This window comes from Pholcus phalangioides, unplaced genomic scaffold (assembly GCF_987345545.1).
Source record: "Pholcus phalangioides strain wild (caught in Gottingen) unplaced genomic scaffold, Ppha-v1.0 ptg000022l_1, whole genome shotgun sequence".
Taxonomy (NCBI): domain Eukaryota; kingdom Metazoa; phylum Arthropoda; class Arachnida; order Araneae; family Pholcidae; genus Pholcus; species Pholcus phalangioides.
This window is the reverse complement of record NW_028301615.1, coordinates 17,764,115-17,785,028: the sequence shown is the minus strand read 5'-3', so window position 1 is coordinate 17,785,028 and position 20,914 is coordinate 17,764,115. Positions and strand designations below refer to the sequence as shown.

The following is a 20,914-nucleotide window of genomic DNA, read 5'->3' as shown; positions in this document are numbered from 1 at the left end:
CATGTTCTATTTCAAGAAAACTTACAGTATTTTGTCTTGATGTACCCTCGCCAGGATCCCTTCCTTGACCTATCTGATCCACGGGGTCCTGTTAGAGAGAGAATAAATGTTAGAATATATGTATGTACATATATGAGGAACAAACTAATGAAAAAGAAAAAGCCATAAGACAACTGAAACTAACCTTCTCAGCTTGGTTCATATCTATTTCTTCCAAGAACGGGTTTTCGGTGAGTATCAGTTCTGCCTCGTCCATGGTAAAATCCGATCCAAACAGATTAGAATTCTAGAAAAAATACAGCACTGTCATCAGTATAAAAATCATTGTTAAATACTAGGTGAATCTTTTAAATATATGAATTAAATAAATTTACCTCGTCCCAATCGATACCATCAGGCATTGAATTGTTGTCAAAAACAGATTCCACGTCGAAAACATTCTGGAAAAAAAAAACATAAATTTAATACGCTACATTAAAACACGATATCTGAGCATTTAGAATTGATGAATATATAGGTACTTACATTACGATTTTCCATCTTGCTCAGAGTCGAAAGAATGATGAAGTCGATGAGAGAAAGCGAACAAGCTAGAACGGTGAAGAAAAAGCTAATGGTATCTGTCTCTCACAGACCACGCTATTTATACGATGGTAGGCTCGGTATATAGGGCTCTGTAGAGATAAGACACCGGAAGTATCTTAATGAACAACAGATGTCACTTAATAAACACCTGAATAGAGATAAGGCACCGGAAATATCTTAATAGAAAACAGATGTCACTTAATAAACACCGGATGTCGGCATTCTGTAGAGATAAACAGCGTAGGTCACCTAATAGACAACAGAGGTCACTTGAAAAACACCGGAAGTCGCTTAATGAACAACAGATGTCACTTAATAAACACCGGATGTCGGCATTCTGTAGCGATAAACAGCGTAGGTCACCTAATAGACAACAGAGGTCACTTGATAAACACCGGAAGTCGCTTAATTAACAGCAGATGTCACTTAATGACCGGAAAAGAGATAAGACACCTCGTACTATATCTCAACACCGGAAGTCATTTAATTAACAACAGCTGCCACTTAACACCGGAAAAGAGATAAGGCACCTCGTACTATATCTCAACACCGGAAGTGTGACGTCACTTCCGGTTCTATAGTGGGCCCGATACTACTGAGGCATAAACACGAGATTTATACTAACTTCAAATTACTATTCAATTTCAACAAAAACTTTGAAGTGAAAGAAAAATCATTCAAATGATATAATGCACAACTGAGCAAGTCCAATGTCCACTTTGACCGGATTTAAAAAAATCTTACCAGACCAAAATTCAAGCTACCAGTGGGGGGAGAGGACATGTGTTTTTCGAATTTCCTCATGGGGTGAACGTTTTTCAAGGTCATATGTTGTACATAATTTTTGATCATTTTTGTCGCATCACGATTTTCTGCACACGAGGGCTAATTAGACCGGCACCTACCATTCATTGCTGATTCCGAACGGCAGCCTTTTTATTATACTCATCGAGAGGTTGGTGCGCTAACCCCTTGATGTGGTAGCAAACTCTTTCTGTGGTCATGTCGCCGTTTCTGTTGTACTCCTGTGTCAGGAAAGTTTCGACCAAGACGAACCGGGTATCGAACTCGCTACACCTCTAAACATCCTTTGGTACTTCAGGCGAGTATCTTATCGACCTGGGCTACCGCTCTTCCATAATTTTTGAGAAAATAAAAGTGTATTTGCATAGCCTATTTAGAATATTTGAGATATCTTAAGCATTTCTGTGCACTCTGTTACAGCAAGCATTTTTGCAGTTCACAGGCAAAAATTTGAAGAACACTTCAAAATAAGATGTTAAATTATAAATTACCAGCTAAATTTGTGTAAAAAATGAACTTTTCTATGTGCTATTTTGAAAAAATCGTGAAAAACCATCAAAATGACAGAAAAAAAAGTCAAAAAATTTTCCTTTTTTTTAAGCATATACGTACAAAATAAGCTGATTTCATTATTTTAAGAGATAAAAACAGCAGAAACAATAATATTTATTTTTCTACAGTGCTATTTGTTTTCGTAACAGAGTGGGCAAAATCCATGACTTTCTGTCATAAAACCTAAAAAATAAAATATTATTACGAAATGAAAGGGAAACATTTTTATGAAATATTAAATTTCAAGTCATTGGCTATAATTTGAGATAAATTTTACTTTGAAAATTTAAATTTTTCATTTTTTTCCGGATTTTGTAAAAATGATCATATTTTCACCGATCTGTAGTTCGATAGATAACCCATAGAAAAAAATCAGAGATACAAAATTTGTAGCCAATTTTGTTTACAATATTGTAATTTACACTTTTGCTCTCTAATGCATAGAAATCGAAATATAAAGCAAAAAACCTAAGAAAATCCAAAAATTTTCACGTTTTTTCAATATAACTCTGTTTACACAGGGCTTTCGTTTCTGCAAACTTGGTTTTTTATTAGAGGCCTTATTCTGTACAACATATTCAAAAATTAGAGATACTCAACCTTTTGCAAGGAAACCCATTTTTTTTGGTACATAATTGACTGGGCTAACAAGGACATGATGAGTGTAGTTCAGGCAGTGGATAGCACTCAGAATATAACTCTGTTTACACTGGGCTTTCGTTTCTGCAAACTTGGTTTTTTATTAGAGGCCTTATTCTGTACAACATATTCAAAAATTAGAGATACTCAACCTTTTGCAAGGAAACCCATTTTTTTTGGTACATAATTCACTGGGCTAACAAGGACATGATGAGTGTAGTTCAGGCAGTGGATAGCAGTTAAAGGCAGAAATGCTTTTTGTTTTTGCAATTTTATCTTTGCCACATATAGCATTAGCATTAGGAAGAAGTTTTGCAGTAGAGTTGATTTGCACGTTGTTTATTTGAGTGAATTCAGTGACCAATTTACATATTGGCGCTATTATTTTTTATTCTCTTCTATACTAAACAGATAAGCATTCTCTACATTTTATTTGAAAATTACTATTTCATTTTCTGTCATAGGTACTTTACAGTACCGCCAGATAATGAGAGCAATTTTTTTTCGTATAATAAAAATTACTTCCATGTGGAGAACCTAAATAAAGGGAATGATTTTTACTGAGGCAACAACATAAGTCATCGAGATGAGACGAAAAAGACGTTGTAAAAGTAGGTTATGGTTAGTTATGGTAGCATTAGTTATAGTTTAAAAGTAGTACAAGTTGACAGTTTTTCGTTTGCTTTCTAAATATTAGATAACAGCTCAGCTCCTATTTTTTGTGATTCATCAATGAAGTTCTCACATTTCTGGATGGATGGCGAAAAGAGCTGCAGTATTTCAACATGGACTTCAAATTGCATTGGTGCTAAGATGATCATATTTTCCCGGGAAATATACAACACTTCTGGGTCTTCAATATAACAAAAAACATGGGCAATTACCAAATGCTGCCAAAAATAATATCATGCAAAACCACTAATTACAACAGAAATTTCTGAAAAATTGCCAAATAAAATGCTCATAGGCAGAGCCTGTTTCTTACATGGGCAACAGGACACGTGCCGAGGACCCACAAATTTTTAGCCTCGAAATTGGCTGCTTTTTGTATCTTGGGCACAACCCACATGCCCCATCTCAAAGACTACAGGGGGAGGGGGGGGGCAAAAATTTGTTTTTGCTCAGAGCCCAAACTTATGGTGAACAGGCCTTGCTCATAAGCAGAGATGAACTTGAAGGTCTGAGAAAGTAGGGGCATAATGATATCAACACATACAATGTATAGCTCACCCGTACCTCCAACTGTTTTAGAAAACAGCCATGGCCCCCACATCCTGGAGCAGAAGCCACAAGCCAGACTTTTCACAGGTCCTTCTATAGTGAATTTGCATGGAAAAACAAAAAAAATGTGGGTAATTGTCTTAGGCCTGCAGGGGGCCATGAAAACAGCCTAATATAAAATGTGATGTAATTACATAATAATTATGTAATTACATCACATTATAGTATATTGAACAGATAAGTTCTCTGTGATTATGAAGTGTTTGATCAATAGAGACAACACTTCACCTGAAAAAATATGTATCTTTAAAACATTTTTTTTTTTCTTTTACAGGTCCAACCGAGAAAACCATTGAATTTAAAATGAAATTAAATCTTGGATAGGATGTGGTGTTTGGGTCAACCATAAACATTTGTGTGTGTGTGATCACAAAAATATAAGACATGACATTTATATAAACGACATACAAAACAGCAATAATATGCTTAACTGCTTCGCTCATAAACAATTGGCAAACAAATTCAGATGATTTCTGTTTGACGAATCAGCGTTAAATACGATACAAGTTTTTGGTAACCTTGTTCTAATGTAATGGCATGTTAGAAAAAGGAAGGGAAAAAAAGTAGAACAAAGGAAAGGAAAACAGTATATTACTAAACTCTGTAAATATTACAGATAAGAGAGAGTACAGGTATGAAGTATGTTTCTTTACCCTCTTATGTACATGTATATACTAGAACCTATTTAACCTTAGAATAGAAGCTTTTTACCTCTTCATCATGGAGATGAAAAGAATCATTTTTTAAGGTTGCAGCAAAGTTTTGTGATAGTGAGGAAAGAAACAGATAGACTTGTTTGAATTTATTCCACTGGCGTCTGGACGCAATATCCCATACTTGAATGTAAAGTGGTTAATATTGAAAATTACAAGAGTGTGTGCCAGACTTATACTGCTGCTGAGATCACTTCCAGCCCAGCTTCATAGAAGAATCCACATGACATGACCAGTGACATAAAAAAAATCACATCTCTGAAATTAACATACTCATGTTATTTCAAAACAAAAGTGAATGTTAACGAATTTCTTATCAATTAATGCATCCCATCTGACTGTGACTAATTAGTGCAGGTGTTCTTAACATATGGGTTGCAAGCTTCTGAGATGGGCAATACAAATCCCACAATCTGGTCCCCCATAGCAGAATGGTTTGCATTATTTTGCAATGACCCATCGATTGACTGGAAATATGTTCTGCAGTAAGAATTCCTATAATAGCGTTTTCTGCATTTCCCTTAAATTCTTCCAAATTGTTCCGCAATAGCACTGATTTTTCTGTGATATAGGCTACGTCGCAGATTTCAACATATTCTGCTTTGGGAAATCTGGTCATGAATCCCTTTGCTAAGGCAGTGGTTTCAGGATCATCTTGATAATTTTGCTGGGCTGAGGAAAGATCCTGATATATATATATATTTTTTTTGGGCACCTCTTAAGCCATGATTTCATAAATTTTGTGTGGGTGAGTCAGGGTCGGAACTGGAAGGGGGGGGGGAAACAACTGCCCCAAAGTTTTAGGTAGGAATAAAGGACACCGTTATGGAATTATAAAATCTTAAAGTTGTGGGATGTGTGGCAAAAATCCTAGTTACTGCCCTAGGGTGGGTAAAAGTTGACATTAATGGTGTTAACATTATTAAAGAATGTGCAAATATACTGCAGAATATCTATACAAAGATATGAACTCACACCAATTAATGAAAATTCAGAATTCATCAGAATTTAAAATTAATGAAACACGTTATTCCAGAATTGATGAAAAAATAATGTCAGATTTCATGAAAGAAATATTTGAAAATTAATGAGAGAAGTAATCCCAGAATTGAATAAAAAATTTAATAAACATTTTTAGATTTGGTATGAGTCGCAAAGTTAATCATGTTGTTGGTTTTGAATCACATTAAAAAAAGGTAAAGAACCCCCTGAATTAGTGTCATTAACTGGGTAAATTGCTAACAGAAAAATCATAAAATTCAGATCAAATCGATTTATAATATAAAATACAAAATTTCATGTTCTTTTTTTTCAGACAAAAGATTCATAAAATAAACTTCATTCGATCAAGGGCGACGTCACCCACTGATGCAACTGGGAAGGCAAATGCCGATATCTGCACACGTTTTCTTTAATCTGATTAGGTTCAAGTAGAAGTTGCAATGGGACAAAACGTTTCAGTTTGTTCAAAGATGGCTCACCGACTTCTTTGACAAGATTTATGTCCAATAGGTGTTCAAGTGCTTTCAAAACAACTGCTTTATCTAAATTTCTCATGTTCATTCTTTTTTGCAAGAATTTCTTGTATTCGTGATAGACCATCTCGAAATTGAACGGCTCTCCATCATACAGTTCAGTCAAATGCATCATCGTAATGATCAGTGACAATTCTAAAACGGACAGGCCATACATCATAACTATCTTTGAGTCCTTGGATAAGGTGGCGAAAGCATCAATGAAATGTCCCGCTGTCAGTTCAGGATTCACAGAATCAAGATACATGACTGGATACCACAGAAATCTTTTCAAATCTCTTAGATTCAAGCTGTAATTATAACAGTTTTTGAGGATGTCTAAAACAGCTTGCTGCTCTATAACCTTCACAACGGCAATGTTCCAATGGGATTTAAAACCTGGATCGCTAAAGTTTTCCGGTAATGAGAGAAACTGTTTTGTGAGCGACACAAAATCATCAAACTTCAGATGATTGAACAAGCAAATCTGTTGATGAGAGAATCTCGATCGAACCCGATTTTCCAATTTAGACAATATATCAGGTCTACAGGACATGCCAACAACACATATCGGCGACTGTTGAGACTGCGCGACATCAAACAGATTGTAGAGAAGCGTTTGCTCCTTGTGTGAACAAAACAAATCGAATTCATCCAACACGAAGAGAATGGACTTGCTACGTTTGGATCCACATCTCAGGGCGTCTAACAACGACACCAGTTTCTCGGCGAAGCTTGTATTAACAATTACCTCTTGATCTTCGCTGTGAATCTGTAACTGGTCCATAATGTCTTTCAGAGCGATATTGTCATCCGTGTGAACTAGACCATTCAACTTTATCAAGATCAAGTTATCTTTCACCGACTTGTCTTCGAATAGGGAATTGACCACGCTGGACATTAGGGTGGATTTCCCACTTCCCCTTGAGCCAATGATCAGCATGGAATTGCTCTCACCCATCGACGTGGTACGTTTTATCACATCCTCGAGCCTTTTCTTGAGTGGTAGATAGGTTTCGATGATATCACTAAAGCTACTGCCATCATAGGGCTTCAATTGATTTCTCAGAGTTCTTTGTAATTCAGTCCAGCAATCAGCGTCATTGCTACAAACCTCCATCTTTTATAAAACAAGTATTCAAGAGGTATCGCCACAAGTATTATATTTGACAATTGTAATTTTATATGTGAACGAAAATAAAATCCTCAACTCAATATCAACGAAACTTGCGCGTTAATTAGCATGTGAGGAGCGAGCTCAAGCTTCACTGCACCGCCATGATGTAAACAATAAACAAACGGAAGAGCCCGCGCTTTCTTTGCCCGTCTGAGTAGGTAGTTTTAATGACTTCGACAATATTTTGTGATTGTCTTCTGAACTGAGCTGAATTACTGTTTATCAAATATGAATATCATTGAAACTGATGATAAAAAATACTAGGCATATTATTCTAAAATCTATAAATCATATTAAAAAAAAAAAAATTAAAATGGCGGTGTTTTTCACGAGTAAACAACATAGTCACGGCCGTTTAGTTGTCGCTTCGCATCCCTCGTGAATTTTTGGAAAAACCTGTGTTTTGTAATAGACCTTTAAAACCTTTAACTGCATTTAGGAGTATTCAAGAAGCTAATTTATTACTCGCATCACTTTCAATTACTTTCCAGTTAAATCGGTGAGCTGATATTTCTTTATTGATATTGATTTTATGCAATGGCGGATTAAAGTCGGTCGACGCCTCGGGCGCGAAAGAAAATATTGGGGCCCCCTTAAATTATAAAAAAATGTGAATCTATTGTTTTTCGGGGCCCGGGCGCGCACCCGCCGTTAAATCCGCCTCTGATTTTATGAGGCATTAATACTCAGTATTGACCCCCTAGATAAGGGGCGTACAATTTCCAGTCCGCGGAAGTTCCGATGTAAAAGCATTAATAACACTTTCAATGATATATGTGGTTTCGCCACCTTCCTCCCATTCTAGACTAACTTTATTGATCACTCATTCCTCCGTTCCGTTCTGGCCTACAACGCGCTTGGTCATTCCGGTCATTCCCCCGTCAATATGCCCTGTTTACACTCATTTAGTGATTTATTAGGTAACTAAATTTTAGTTGGCAAGTTCCCAAAATGTCTCATCACGTGAAGCGGATTTAGTAAATGCTGATTGGATGATTTTCATATAAGTTTCCCCCCACCGGTGCATGTGCATAGGTCTACTCAACCGAAACAGTGGAAGAAAGAATGACAAGGCTCATTTACATGTTAGGTGATTTTGTGCTTGACTAAATTTTAAGTTTTCGAGTGCTTTTTTTGCTCATCTATTTACTAAGCAACTATAAATTACTTATGGCCGTAGTTCACCGACATAGTTTAACTGCAATCACAAGTTAAACTATTAGAGATTGACACGGATTGGTTATATTCGGAATTTTAACCAATCCGTGTCTATCTCTAATCCTTTAACCTATGATTGCAGTTAAACTCTGTCGGTGAATACAGCCGTTAATCACTTACCAACTAAATGGCGTGGAAAATGGCCCTTGTCCATACATTTTAAAGTACTTGACAAATTCAAATTTAGTCAACTACTGAATCCCTTAACGCATGTAAACGAGCTTTAAATAATTTTTTTTGGGATAGCTAGCTCTAACCTGGTTCTTCGCTTTCTTGGTCGCTCCATTGGCTATTCATTTATTTGGCCCTATACTCTCACTGTTTTTTTTTTCTCATTCTATGCGTATACACTCCTGCGTAGGCCAGTCTTTTGGACACTCACTGACCTTTGGTCACTTCCATGTGGTCAAACACTCTCTAGTTCATTCACATTCTTGCACACTTTCTTGATCACTTCATTGTTTGCTCACTGATTCTCCACTCTAGGCCACTGCTTTGGTCATTACCATACTTGCACACTCTGTGGGTCACTGGTTTTATACTCACATTATCACACACTTTTTTGTCGCTCACTGACCTGATCCTATATGCTCTCTTGGTCACTTCCATGCTCGCACATTTTAACGATTCACTTCCATGCTCACATACTTTCTTGGTCACTCGCTCTGACCTGGTTTTTTGCTCTGTACATTACTTTTTTGGTCACTCCTTATGCTCACATACTCTCTAGGACACTCCTATGCTTACACATACTCTAAGTCACTCAGTTGACACTCACAGACCTAGTCTGCCTTTCTCTCTGGGAGGGCAGTATGGGGGATTTCTGATTTTACTGCCTATGAGCAATATATGAATTCTACAGTCTATCTCATTCTACTAATTTTTTTGACCACCCGGTCCTCGAATTTATCCTCCAAACAAGCTGCCCTGGGCTATAGCCTGCTAAGCCCAACCGTAAATACACTTCTGTACAAGGTCAGTGGTTCTCAAAGTGTGTGTTGCAGCTCTTTGGTACACCAACAACCATTGTCAGTTACTCTGTGGTGAGCTGTCCTTATTAATATGTACCTATTTAATACCATGAAGCAGTTCTTTGCAAGACTTTTCTAGGGAGCGGCAAATACATGTTCACTAGGGGAAAAGGGAGCCATGAAGGAGAAAAGTTTGAGAACCACTTGCAAACTGTCTTCGTTACTTGCACGGTTTTTATATTTTTTTCAAACCGAGCACAACTCAGGTCTACCGCCATGGGCAATTTACTACCTAGTGAGTTGCGCCGGAAGTGTAAGTGTGTGTACCTAACAGTTATTGTGTAGCTAGTGTTGTGCCTGATTTTTCTGTGCTGCCGTTTATATTTCAGAAGTGTAGCGAGACTTACAGCTTGCAAACTCTATTGGTCACTCTTTTGTTCACTCACTCTCTCTAGATAAAAGTGGATTTTTTACCGCCTATGGGCTGTCAAAATTTCGCAGCCCTTCTACCATTCTACTAATTTTCTTAACTCATTCCCCCAACCCTCCTCCTGTAAATACGCCTCTGATGTTGAGACAAAAATTTGACAAAATCAATGCACTTTTAGTTTGTTAATTAATGTACTGAAGCAAGATTTGTCAAACTGGTACCCACTCAGTGTATTTTGAGGCCCAGTATGACTCAAGACCCACAAAAATATTTCTCATGCAAAATAAAGCATATGAACCCCCCCCCCCCCCATAAACTTCAAGATATTTGGTTAGTTGGGCCGGGGTTACGTTATAAAAGGTTTTTTTTAATTAAAGAAATGCAACCGCTAAGCTACATTCAAATGTAACCATTATTGGCTTATTGGTTGTTTTTTCTTTCAAGTTTTGTAGTAGTTCATTTATCAAACTTTCATAGTGTAATCCCGTCACCCTTGAAGATATGCTGTTTAAATTTGCTGTCACTATGGTGGAGTGGGGACTCAGCAACAATATCTTTTCACTCACGTTCGTGAATGTTAAGGAAATGTCTAAACATTGGGAAATTAACAGACCAAAAAACATCAGAAAAATTAAACTGATTATGGAACGGCTGCTGCCATCTAATATTTATTTAAAAAATAATAATAAAACATTATTTTTTACGTGTTGGTTATTTGGACAACTTGGTTATGTCCAAACTGGTGCCTTTTTAGGGAGAGATGAAACATCTATGTGTTATCCTGTCGTCAGGAATATTCCTTCAGAGCCTGTGCCCATGGGCGGAGATATGGGGGGGGGGGCGTAAGAGTGACATTGCCCCCCCACCCCCAGCATCGAAGAGGAAGTCGACTGATCTAATGCATATATGTATAGATGAATTGTCATCATCATCGTGCCCCCCCCAGCAATAATGACCGTGCCCCCCCCCCCCCAGACTTCCAAGTCTATCTCCATCTATTGCCGCCCCCCACACATGTTGCATCTGGTCCCCTAGACCAGCGGTTTTCAACCTTTTCTGACTCGCTGAGCCCTATTCTGTGTATAATTTCTATGGTGAGCCCTGTTTAACTCGAGCATCCCTTTTTAGTATATTATTTATATGTCCGTACCCTTTAAGCCTCTTTTTTTGTTTATCAAATTTATTGATTTATTTTATTATCCTCGAGTGGCCGCGGAGCACCGGTTGAGAACCGCTGCCCTAGATTAAGACCTTTGACGTCAGGCTTATATAATATGAGCTTTATCCCTTTGACAAGCGCCCTCTAAACTGAATTTATAGCGTTGGGGGGGGGGGGAAATGGAGAGAATCGTCCTGGGCTAGAGCCCTGTCCTTGTCGAGGAAGCTATGGCCGCGAATTTAATGAGCGGTCCGCCATGTTTATTGACATGAGAATTTGGACGGCTTTGACTAGCTGTGAAAAACAAATTCCCATATCAATTTTCTGCCATCTGTGGTTTAAAAGTAGTACTAGTTAACAGTTCTTCCTTCGCTTTCTGAGTAATAGATAGCAGCACAAGTCTTATTTTCCTGCTAGTAATTCATTAGTGAAATTCTCGGATAGATGGGATTCAAAACTTCGTATGGATGACCATATTTTCCGAAAAACTCGGATCACGAATACGTAGGCTGACCATATTTCATCGAGGGAAATACGGTAAATTGGGATTCCAAATACGGGACATCGCTAATTATCGCCAAAAATGATGCCAAAACCGAACAAAGTTGCCAAATACTGCTGAAATTACGGAAAAAAATCGCAATTGCGGGAAATGAAGCATTATTGTAAATTGCAGTGGATTAAAATGAATTCCACGATAGAAAAACACGTTCACCTTTAGGTTGGGTTCCAGACCAGACTTTTCGCTGGCCCCTTTATAGTTAATTTATAGCGGGTTAAAAACATAAAATTATGAGATTCGTCCTGGGCCCCAAGGCCAGAACCCTGACAGCCCCACCCTTGGGGGGGGGGCATGTTCATGGGTGGAGATGAACAAGATCTTACCTGGGGGGGGGGGGCAATGATGATGTCAAAACACACATATATATATATGTATGTGACCCGTGCACACTTCATGTTAGAAGGCATAGGTGGCTGCCATGCCTTCAATTCACAATTCCGGTGCATCACCACGGGCAGTTCACTATAGATTGAGTTGTGCTGGAAAATATGTGTGTGTGTGTGTAGGTACCTAACAGTCTGAGTGTGTATCTAGAGTCGTGTTTGAAAATTTCAATGCTGCCATCTGCAAGTGAAGTGTAATGATCGAATATTTGCAATGTTGCAGGTCTTTTGCGTTTTGTGGTGAGACTTTTTAATGGGGGTTGGCTCACAATTATGGTCTCAATATAATGTCTATTTATAGGTCATTATAATGAGCATTGACTGCATTCGCTTATAAATTTATGTATCACTGTACTACAGGAATATGAACAAGGTGCATATGTGGTTTCCGAAGAAATCATTTGTTAAATTGTTTCAGGGAGCCATGGATAAGCGACGATTAAGCTGGACGTGATTAAAGTTATCACTGAAAAGGGGAATTTTTTTTTTGCCTGAGAGTAACATTGACTGTCTGAGAAGGTAACTGAGATGTAATGGCAACATAGACTGTTGTTCCAATTGCAGCTGTTTAAAATAGCATAGAAACTACATATGTCAGCTTCTTGCAGAAACTAACTTAACAGAAGCTATATGGAACATTATTCAGTCAAAAAGAAACCCCTGATTTCACATAAATGAACCGTTATTCATCACAAACCCTTCAAAAACGATTTTTTCGTTAGTTATCAATTTTCATCATTTATGAAACTATTTTTTCAATAATCTTTTTGGATGCCAAAATTTTGCCTCTCAAAATATGAAGGTTCCAACAGGTGCAGGGTTTAAACTGTGATAAAAAATTTCTTTCGCAAAAAAGCGAAAATGGTGGGGAAAACTTTAGCAAAATGCTGCAATGCTAATGTAATGGTTGATGGTTGGATGTCTACTCGTTTCGTACCTCCTGTACACATTTTTGCGAAAGTGGCTACTACTACTTTCGCATTCTATGATTTTCTTTCGCAAAATGCTACCGTAGCTTAAACCCTGAACAAGTGTTTTGGCGCCGGGTCACCTCGAATTTGTTACGACAGCCCTTTTCGTGTGTCAGATGCACAGCATTACTATTCAATCTGAAAAGTATCTCATAGTAAAGTAGCTATTTTCTCAAAATGGTTAGTGGGCCACTACAAAAATCTTAGGGGCCACGTGTTGAAGCAGGCATGGATCCAGGACGATGTGATGGGAGGGGCAAATTGTGTTCAAAAAGTTTGTTTGATCATCCCATGTTTTACGGGGCAGACAAATTTTACCATTTTTATTCGGCTCTTGGCAGAGGAAGTCTCTACCATCCTTCCCCCTTCTGGATCCACACCCGAGCCAACTGTAGCAGATGAGAATGAAACTGAAGTAGATACTTTCGGCTGAGAATGAAACTGAAGTAGATATCTTCAGCTGTGAATGAAGCGCAGGCTTCTCAAAGCAGAATATGCCGAAATCTGCAACATACGTCACAGAACAATCGGGAAGAATTTCAAGGAAAAATGTAAAAAGCACTATTTTTACAACAGAACATTTCCAGTCAGCCAAGGACTTTACGGCCGAGTGGCATGGTGGTAAGATGCTTGTCTACCACCTTGAAGATTGCTGTCCTGAACCCAAGAGAGGGTATAGATATTTCCCCTAATGAATGGTGACCACGATAGACAGTGCCTTCATTTCCAACCCATCTCATTAATGACAGTAAATTGCAATATAGCGATATGGCCAGAGTTGGTGTTTGGTGAAGTAGTCAGCCGAGGGCTGGTCGCAGAACCATGCACAACATTTTGCTTTGAGGGAGCGGAGGCAGGCATCTTCAGCTGCAAAAAGGCATCTTCAGCTCGTTAATTTTCCAATTGTAAAGTTTTATTATTATGCTAGAAATAGGCCTAATCACGAAACAAGTTCAAACATACTAATTAAACTTAACACTCACGAAGACTACATGAAAACCAAATCACAAGGTATTTAACACAATAGCATCACATTTATTTTTTTTTAGACACAGTAAAGCTTCATCGCATTGCCTAGAAGGTAATTTTCCAGCTTTTAATGACTTGTTAGAGGCGAAGAAACTCAAAATAATCTCTTCAGTTACAATAATACATTGAAATATCCATAATTACAGAAAATATATTAACGAAGAAATACCACGCTTTTCCTTCATGAGAGAATATATCGTTGTGATATATAATACCATTAAACAGAATTAATGTTCTTGAAAACAAAATTAAAGGAAACGTGCACGACCAGCTATATAACAATTTCAATAGCTAGCAATACAACATAATGAAGCTCTTAAATTTTTTTTTAAATGCATAACATGAATCGGTACTTACCGGCTATTCCCATTGATTTCTCCTCACGACTAAAGTTTAAAATAGATTCTGTCGTTTTTTTTTATTGCATTTTAATGTTTAGGCCGACATTTTGCGGTTAGAATATATTATATTGCTATTAGTATTCATGCAAAACTGGCTTTGGAGTCACTTTAATGTCACAAAATGGCAAAGATTCCATAAGCTGGGTTGCTCTGAATTCGGGATTATTTTTTGTCACCAACCTTGGTGCTTTTGAAATTTTTGATTTTCTACAATAGTGTTTTTCAAACCAACATGCTATCCTTATTTTAGCTTTAGTTGTTGCCAGCGTCATTATTAGCACGAGCGTCTTAGGTCACGTTACCGTGTTTGTCATCATTTGAAATTTAGTGAGCGTACGCAACACCACCTGCTATGGATGATGTTGGCATAGGCCGAAGCCCTGTTCATCATCATGAATTTTTTTGCTTTCATGTTTTCCAACTTTTTCATGGATCAGCATTCTTCAGATGAAAAAAAAACTTGACTGAAAAGTGCAACAGAAACAATTTCTCACTCGAAATGTCCCACTAGCATCACACCAAGAAATTCGTCACCATTAGGGTTTGCCAAAATAGGAACTCAAAATGTAATGAGTCTGTGAATCCTATGGCCAATACTTTCTTCAATTGTTGTAGAATTTCTAATATACCTAATTCCCTGGAAGGATCATGCTGATCCCTTGGGAATACGTGCGGATCACGTTGTTAAAAAAAATATTAAAAAAAATAATAATGATGGCCAACCAGTATGTTAAAGTCCTTGTGTTAAATTACTTCGCAAAGCAAAAAAAATCTCAGTCGGGCAAGAAACGGGACATATGGATAAAGCAGATACACCCAATCATGCCAATTTTATATTTTGAAAGCCCAGATTGACGCGTGCTGATTGGCGAATTTTGCAATTTCTCCCCCAAAAATGAAATATTTTTTATTATTTGATGGAACAGCGACAATTTACACAATGCTTATATGAAGCAGCAGTTTTCTTTTTTCGGGTAAATTCTTTTGGAATAATTTTTTGACAAATGTAGGGATTTTCATACAATCACGGGGGAGGGGGATTCAGGAGACCTGGCAGCTATCGTGTAGGAAGACAAATTTATTATTGAGTTATATAAATACCAACGACTTTAGTGTTAGTTATGCGTCAAATTTTTAGGTAAATTCCTTGTATAATGCTGTTTGGCAACTTTTTTTTTTATCGTCAAACCTGTTTCAGCACTATTTGCTAGGGTTACGCAATGATGAAATTATTGCTATTTCCATTATATTGATGGCTATACAAAATGTACCTCAGAGGATGGTGTTGGCAACATATTGCTGATTAAGCCATAATTGATAACTTGTCAACAAATAATGTTTAACGATATATATCGTTATTGGGAATTAACTAATTTTTATCACAAGAGGATGTGACCCATAAAACTGAAGAGGTTAATTCCAAATATACAATTTACCTTTCTGCCACCAAGTTTTCAACTATGATAAAACAGTGATATGTTGCCAACACCATCTTCTCTGGCGAATTTCTTAAACGTTGTTGGATGTTTGTATCGTTTCACTGGCAACCCTAGCAAGTAGTGTCAAACGCTGTCTGCCGATTAAAAAATTGTCGTCACACCCGTGTATTGGGAATTCACCAATTGCTGCTTCTATTCTGCCTGTAGTTATATTTTCTGGTCAATTTCTTCCGGTGAGGTTTCCGAAAACTAAGTTTTAAAATAAATCCAATCTTGTTTTACCCAAATTCAATAAAAGGGTATTTTCATTAATTTTAATGTGAAATTGTCCAGATTTTTGGCCTTCACTAATTAGCGCAAGTCACCAACCATTAGGGAAAATCACTTGTCATTACTCTCGTATCAAAATTTTGCCAAGGAAAAAATCACCATCAGACCCGAAACAGGACATGGTCAAAGCAGATACAAGTCATCTCAGTAATTTTTTTTTATTTGACACAATGGCAGCAATTTACGTTAAGCTTGTGATATTTCGGAGATTAAAAACTATTGGAAGCAAGATAATTTTTCCTGGGTAAATATTTTATTTACCTAAGTAGGGATTTTTCACAATCGTGGTTGAAATACAGGAATTTTTTCAGGAGCTTGGGAGATAGCATAGCTGCTAAGTCTCCCAAATTTCTACTCTATTATTACTGTAAGTCAGGTCCCAGACAGAAAATCGGCATTAGTCTCTAAAATTTTCTAAATGTGATTGTGAAATTGGAATAAATTTTTAAATTGAAGTCTAAGGGCGACACAAAATTTTCAGATTTCATTATGATACATCTTTTAATGTGAGAAAATTAAAAGAAAACATTATTTAGGACCATTTTCCTTCAGCAAAATAACCACATTTGGCTGGAAAATTTCTTTGATTCGTCAAGCTTTGCAGTAAGTATTAAAAGAACACCTGGCTTCAGCGTTTTTTGTGACTGATAAAAATTGAGGCTTCCATGTTCATATTTCGCCACCAAGAGAACATAACGGGGTAATCGATAAGTACCAAAGAATTACATTTATTGAATAGTACGTTTTTTTTTTTGCATGAAATATTTGCATTAGTTATGTTCAAATTAGAAAAATAACATTAGTCAAATCCTCAAAAGAAAAATCCTTTCATTCTCCTGCCCATACTTTGCCTATCATAGAGTACATTATACTTGTTCACGAACTGGTTGATAGTATTGCATCCCTTGGTCAACGTGCCGAGGTAGGTCATCAGGGCGACGTCGTTGAACTGGTTGTAGTACTCCTTCTTGAACATCTTGGACGAGTGCACGGGCAGCCTGTGGCACAGGCTGTAGATGTCCCTCAGGATCTCGTGGCGGACCTCCAGCTTCTTCTCCTGGACAGCCCGGACGTACTCGAGCATGAGGCGGACCCGGCTCTGCAGCATCTTGATGGCGCTGTGCTGCGCCTGGAGGTGCTCGGCGATGAGGGAGCTCTCGCCGGAGTCGTTGGTGGACATCCTGGCCATGTGGTCGAGCCCTATCCGCTCGGCCTCCTCGGTCGCGAGGGTGTAAGTCAGCTCGACGAAGAGGAGCGTCGCCTCCCCGCTCACCAGGTCGATGACGGACTCGTACATGCGGACGGGCAGCTCGGTGTGCCTGCCCTTCGGGTTGAGCTTCAGGAATACGGGGCTCTCGTTTATCTCGCACATCTGCTTGTGGATCTTGATGTCGGCCTCGGTGACCAAGTCGCCGGTCGTGTACCAACCGAGGAAGTCCAGGTCGCTGAACACCTGCTTGAACTGCTGCTCCTTGGCGCTGTAGTAGTCCTTGTCGATGACTATGTCCTCCTCTATCTTGTCGAAGAGCAGCTCGAACGAGTTCATTATCTCGACGTGACGGCCCTTCTGTTTTCCGATCAGGGCACCGATGACCTGCGGTTGGCTGCCCTCCTGGGCCTTTATGCGGGTCCAGTGCTCGGAGATGTTCATTATCACCAGCGGGTGGAGGGACACCGAAACGCTCCCGCTGGTGCCCGAGGCGGCGAGGACGTTTTTGGGCGGATCATCCACTTCCATCGACATGATTTTTCTATTTGGATTTCAGCACCAGAGCGAATGTAAACTTCACTATCTAATGGCCGTTCGCTTGTAAGTCGCGAGCGCAGTGGTCTACTCGCCGCAGCTCTCGTCTGGTTTTTTTCCCCTCTACCTCTCTTCAACTTGTGCTGACAGTCTGCTTCTGCCATCTGTCGGCCTCTGGACGAAACAGTCATGAAATGATGTAATTTCGGGAATTATTTGTCAAATACTTGATTATCGTGGTAAAGTTTTTTTTTTTTATTTCCAAATTTTATTTTATTTGTGCGAATTTCTCAATCGAAGCGCCTTGAAATTATTGGAACAGCTTCGATATAGGGGACAGGTTGGCGATTTTCGGCGACTTTTTTTTTGCCGCCAAATATGTCCGACGACTCCATCAGAAGTCGCCAAGGCCGTTAGACACATTACGAGCGCCGAAAAAAAAATCGCCAGCATAGAAAACAATATGAAAAATATCATGAAACACAAGAGAAATGGAAACGTAAATAACAGCTGAATCGAGCGAGCATAAAAATGCTAAAACCAACAAGCATAATTATAATAAAAAAATAATTATAAATGAAAACCCGGACTCTCTTTCCGGGAATCCGGGTTCTTATAAATAAACAACGGTCCTGCATGTTGTATAAATAAATATATTCTATGTATTATAAATTAAAACCCGGACTCTCTTTTCGGGAATCCGGGTTCTTATAAATAAACAACGGTAAAATAAATAAATAAAATAATAATGATGCAGGGGCATCCTGCATGTGGAAAAGAATAAATATTGGAAAATATTAAAGGTACAACCTGAGGGAAAATATATCCAAAATAATTCGGAATTCCAATAATTCCATCCGATAATTCCATCATAATTAATCCGACACACACACTACATCATATATACGGAAGGAAGAGAAAATATGAAGAACTATCCCAACGGTTTTTCAAAACGCCGCGGCTATAAGGTGACGTCATTTGGAAGAAAAAAAGAGAAAACCAGTTTGAAAATGGCAGCAAAACCCGTTTGAAAGACGCGCTATGACGCTAGGAACACGGAAAAACAACCACCAGCGCCACTGCCTCGCAGAATTCTTCGAATATTCTGGAACAACGACAACCCAGCAGAACGACAACAAACCAGAGCGCGCCAACGATGGCAACTTATCGCCGGAAAAAAGTCGCCAATTTGGCGTGTCCCCTATATCGAAGCTGTACCAAATGATTTTATTTTTAGTGAATTTCTTTTTTTAAAACTTCTTTTCTTCTTTTTATAAATTGCTATGTTGCCCAACAAAGTGATGTTATCAGCAGGGCCGTCTTAACGCATGAACACGGCCCAAGGTCCTACGAGGGCATCGTAAAGTTAGATTCAGTATTAAGATTCTCAAGAGTAAGGCATAGAAATTAGTAGGCAGGTGCCTGGAGCTAGGTAGAAGGGCCCCCAACGCAGGGCCGTAACTAGAGAGGGCAAGTAGCCCCGGGCGGCAAATGGCAACTTTACTTGCCTTTGACAAATTTTTGACTGTTATTGACAAGTTTACTTGTCTTTGACATTTTTTTTTTCACTGTTATTGACAAGTTTACTTGCCTTTGACAATTTTTTAGCGAAATTTTTATGAAAGAAATTTGGTCAGCCTAGGTATTTATCGAGTTGTGTGTGTTGATTCTTTTCTAGCACAACATCTTTCGCGGGCCGGAGGTTGAGCAACTAAACGTTTTTATGATGTAAGAGTTATGCGTGTATCTTGTTGGAGAAGTGCTGCCATCTGTCACATAATAATCTCCATTGCTTGTCGTTTCAGATAAAAATTGCAAATGGCAGACGTCGTTAAGAAAGTTCTGGAGCAGAACCTGCTGAGAGCAGCCAAAGTCGTCGAGCAACAGTTGGACGATGAGATCGAGAAGTTGGAGAACATGGACGACGACGAGCTGGAGGTCCTAAAGCAGAGGAGGTTGACGGCTCTCAAGAAGCAGGCCAAGCAGAGAGGGGAATGGATCCAGATGGGTCACGGAGAGTATTCCGAACTCACAACCGAGAAGGAGTTCTTCGAGGCCTGCAAGAAGAGCCAGAACTTCGTCTGCCACTTCTACAGGCCGACGACTTTCCGTTGCAAGATCGTCGACAAACACCTGTCGGCCCTGGCCAAGAAGCACGTCGAGACCCGCTTCTGCAAGATCAACGCCGAGAAATCGCCCTTCTTGACCCAGAGGCTGAACGTCAAGGTCCTGCCTACCATCGTCCTGTGCAAGGACGCGAAGACGAAGGACTTCGTCATCGGGTTCGATGACCTGGGAGGAACCGACGAGTTCCCGACCGAGATGCTGGAGTGGCGCATCGCCCAGTCGGCCGTCATCGACTACAGCGAGGACCTGCTGAATCCTCCGGGTAGCTCTAACAGGAAGAACAAAAAGATCGTCTTTGGACAGGGACATGGCAAGACCATCAGGGGTCGTACAGCTGACACCGACAGCGACGAGGATTGAAGACGTGTATCTCTAGAAACTTCTATTTTTTTTTTTCTTCTATTCCTGCTTGTATTCGGCGTACTTTTTGTTATATAATGATGAATATTGTGCTTACCCTCAGCTCCATTCCAACGCATACATTCTTGATTTTTTTGCGTGTAACGGTGCCTTTTTGTGACATTTTCTATTAATGAATATATATATAGTTTCTCATGGATATTGTTTTGGTTTCATTCATTGTAGTCTATATTTTTTTTTAACCATTTTACGATCAAAGACGTAATATTGCGTCCAAAGCCAGTGGAATAATTTCAAACAAGTCTATCTGTTTTCTTTCCTCCCTACAAAACTTTGCTGCTTTCCCCTATAAAAAAAGTGTTCTTTTCGTCTCCGGGATGAGGAGGAAAAAAAATTCTAAGGTACAATATAGGTTGCACTATATACATGTACATAAGAGGGGGAAAGAAAGCAGGTAGGTGAAGGTGAAAAGAGAATATACTTTGTAACTACTGTAGAGTATAGTAATATACATTCCTTTCATCT

At 38.8% G+C, this 20,914-nt stretch overlaps 3 protein-coding genes across 3 annotated transcripts; 1 reads left to right on the top strand and 2 right to left on the bottom strand.

The window, feature by feature from the left end:
* Window positions 1-5,681: 5,681 nt before the first annotated feature.
* On the bottom strand, window positions 5,682-7,382 carry Orc4 (origin recognition complex subunit 4). Its single transcript, XM_089249519.1, has one exon. The coding sequence runs from the start codon at window positions 7,206-7,208 to the stop codon at window positions 5,913-5,915; it is 1,296 nt and encodes a 431-aa protein (XP_089105645.1). The 5' UTR covers window positions 7,209-7,382; the 3' UTR covers window positions 5,682-5,912.
* A 235-nt stretch (window positions 7,383-7,617) lies between these two features.
* LOC149069558 (thioredoxin domain-containing protein 9) lies at window positions 7,618-20,588 on the top strand. Its single transcript, XM_089249381.1, has 2 exons — window positions 7,618-7,764; window positions 19,708-20,588. The coding sequence occupies exon 2, from the start codon at window positions 19,721-19,723 to the stop codon at window positions 20,387-20,389; it is 669 nt and encodes a 222-aa protein (XP_089105507.1). The 5' UTR covers window positions 7,618-7,764; window positions 19,708-19,720; the 3' UTR covers window positions 20,390-20,588.
* Window positions 16,867-17,986, bottom strand: CSN6 (COP9 signalosome subunit 6). The gene has a single exon (XM_089249380.1). It carries the CDS (start codon window positions 17,900-17,902, stop codon window positions 16,970-16,972), a length of 933 nt encoding a protein of 310 aa, XP_089105506.1. The 5' UTR covers window positions 17,903-17,986; the 3' UTR covers window positions 16,867-16,969.
* Window positions 20,589-20,914: the final 326 nt, after the last annotated feature.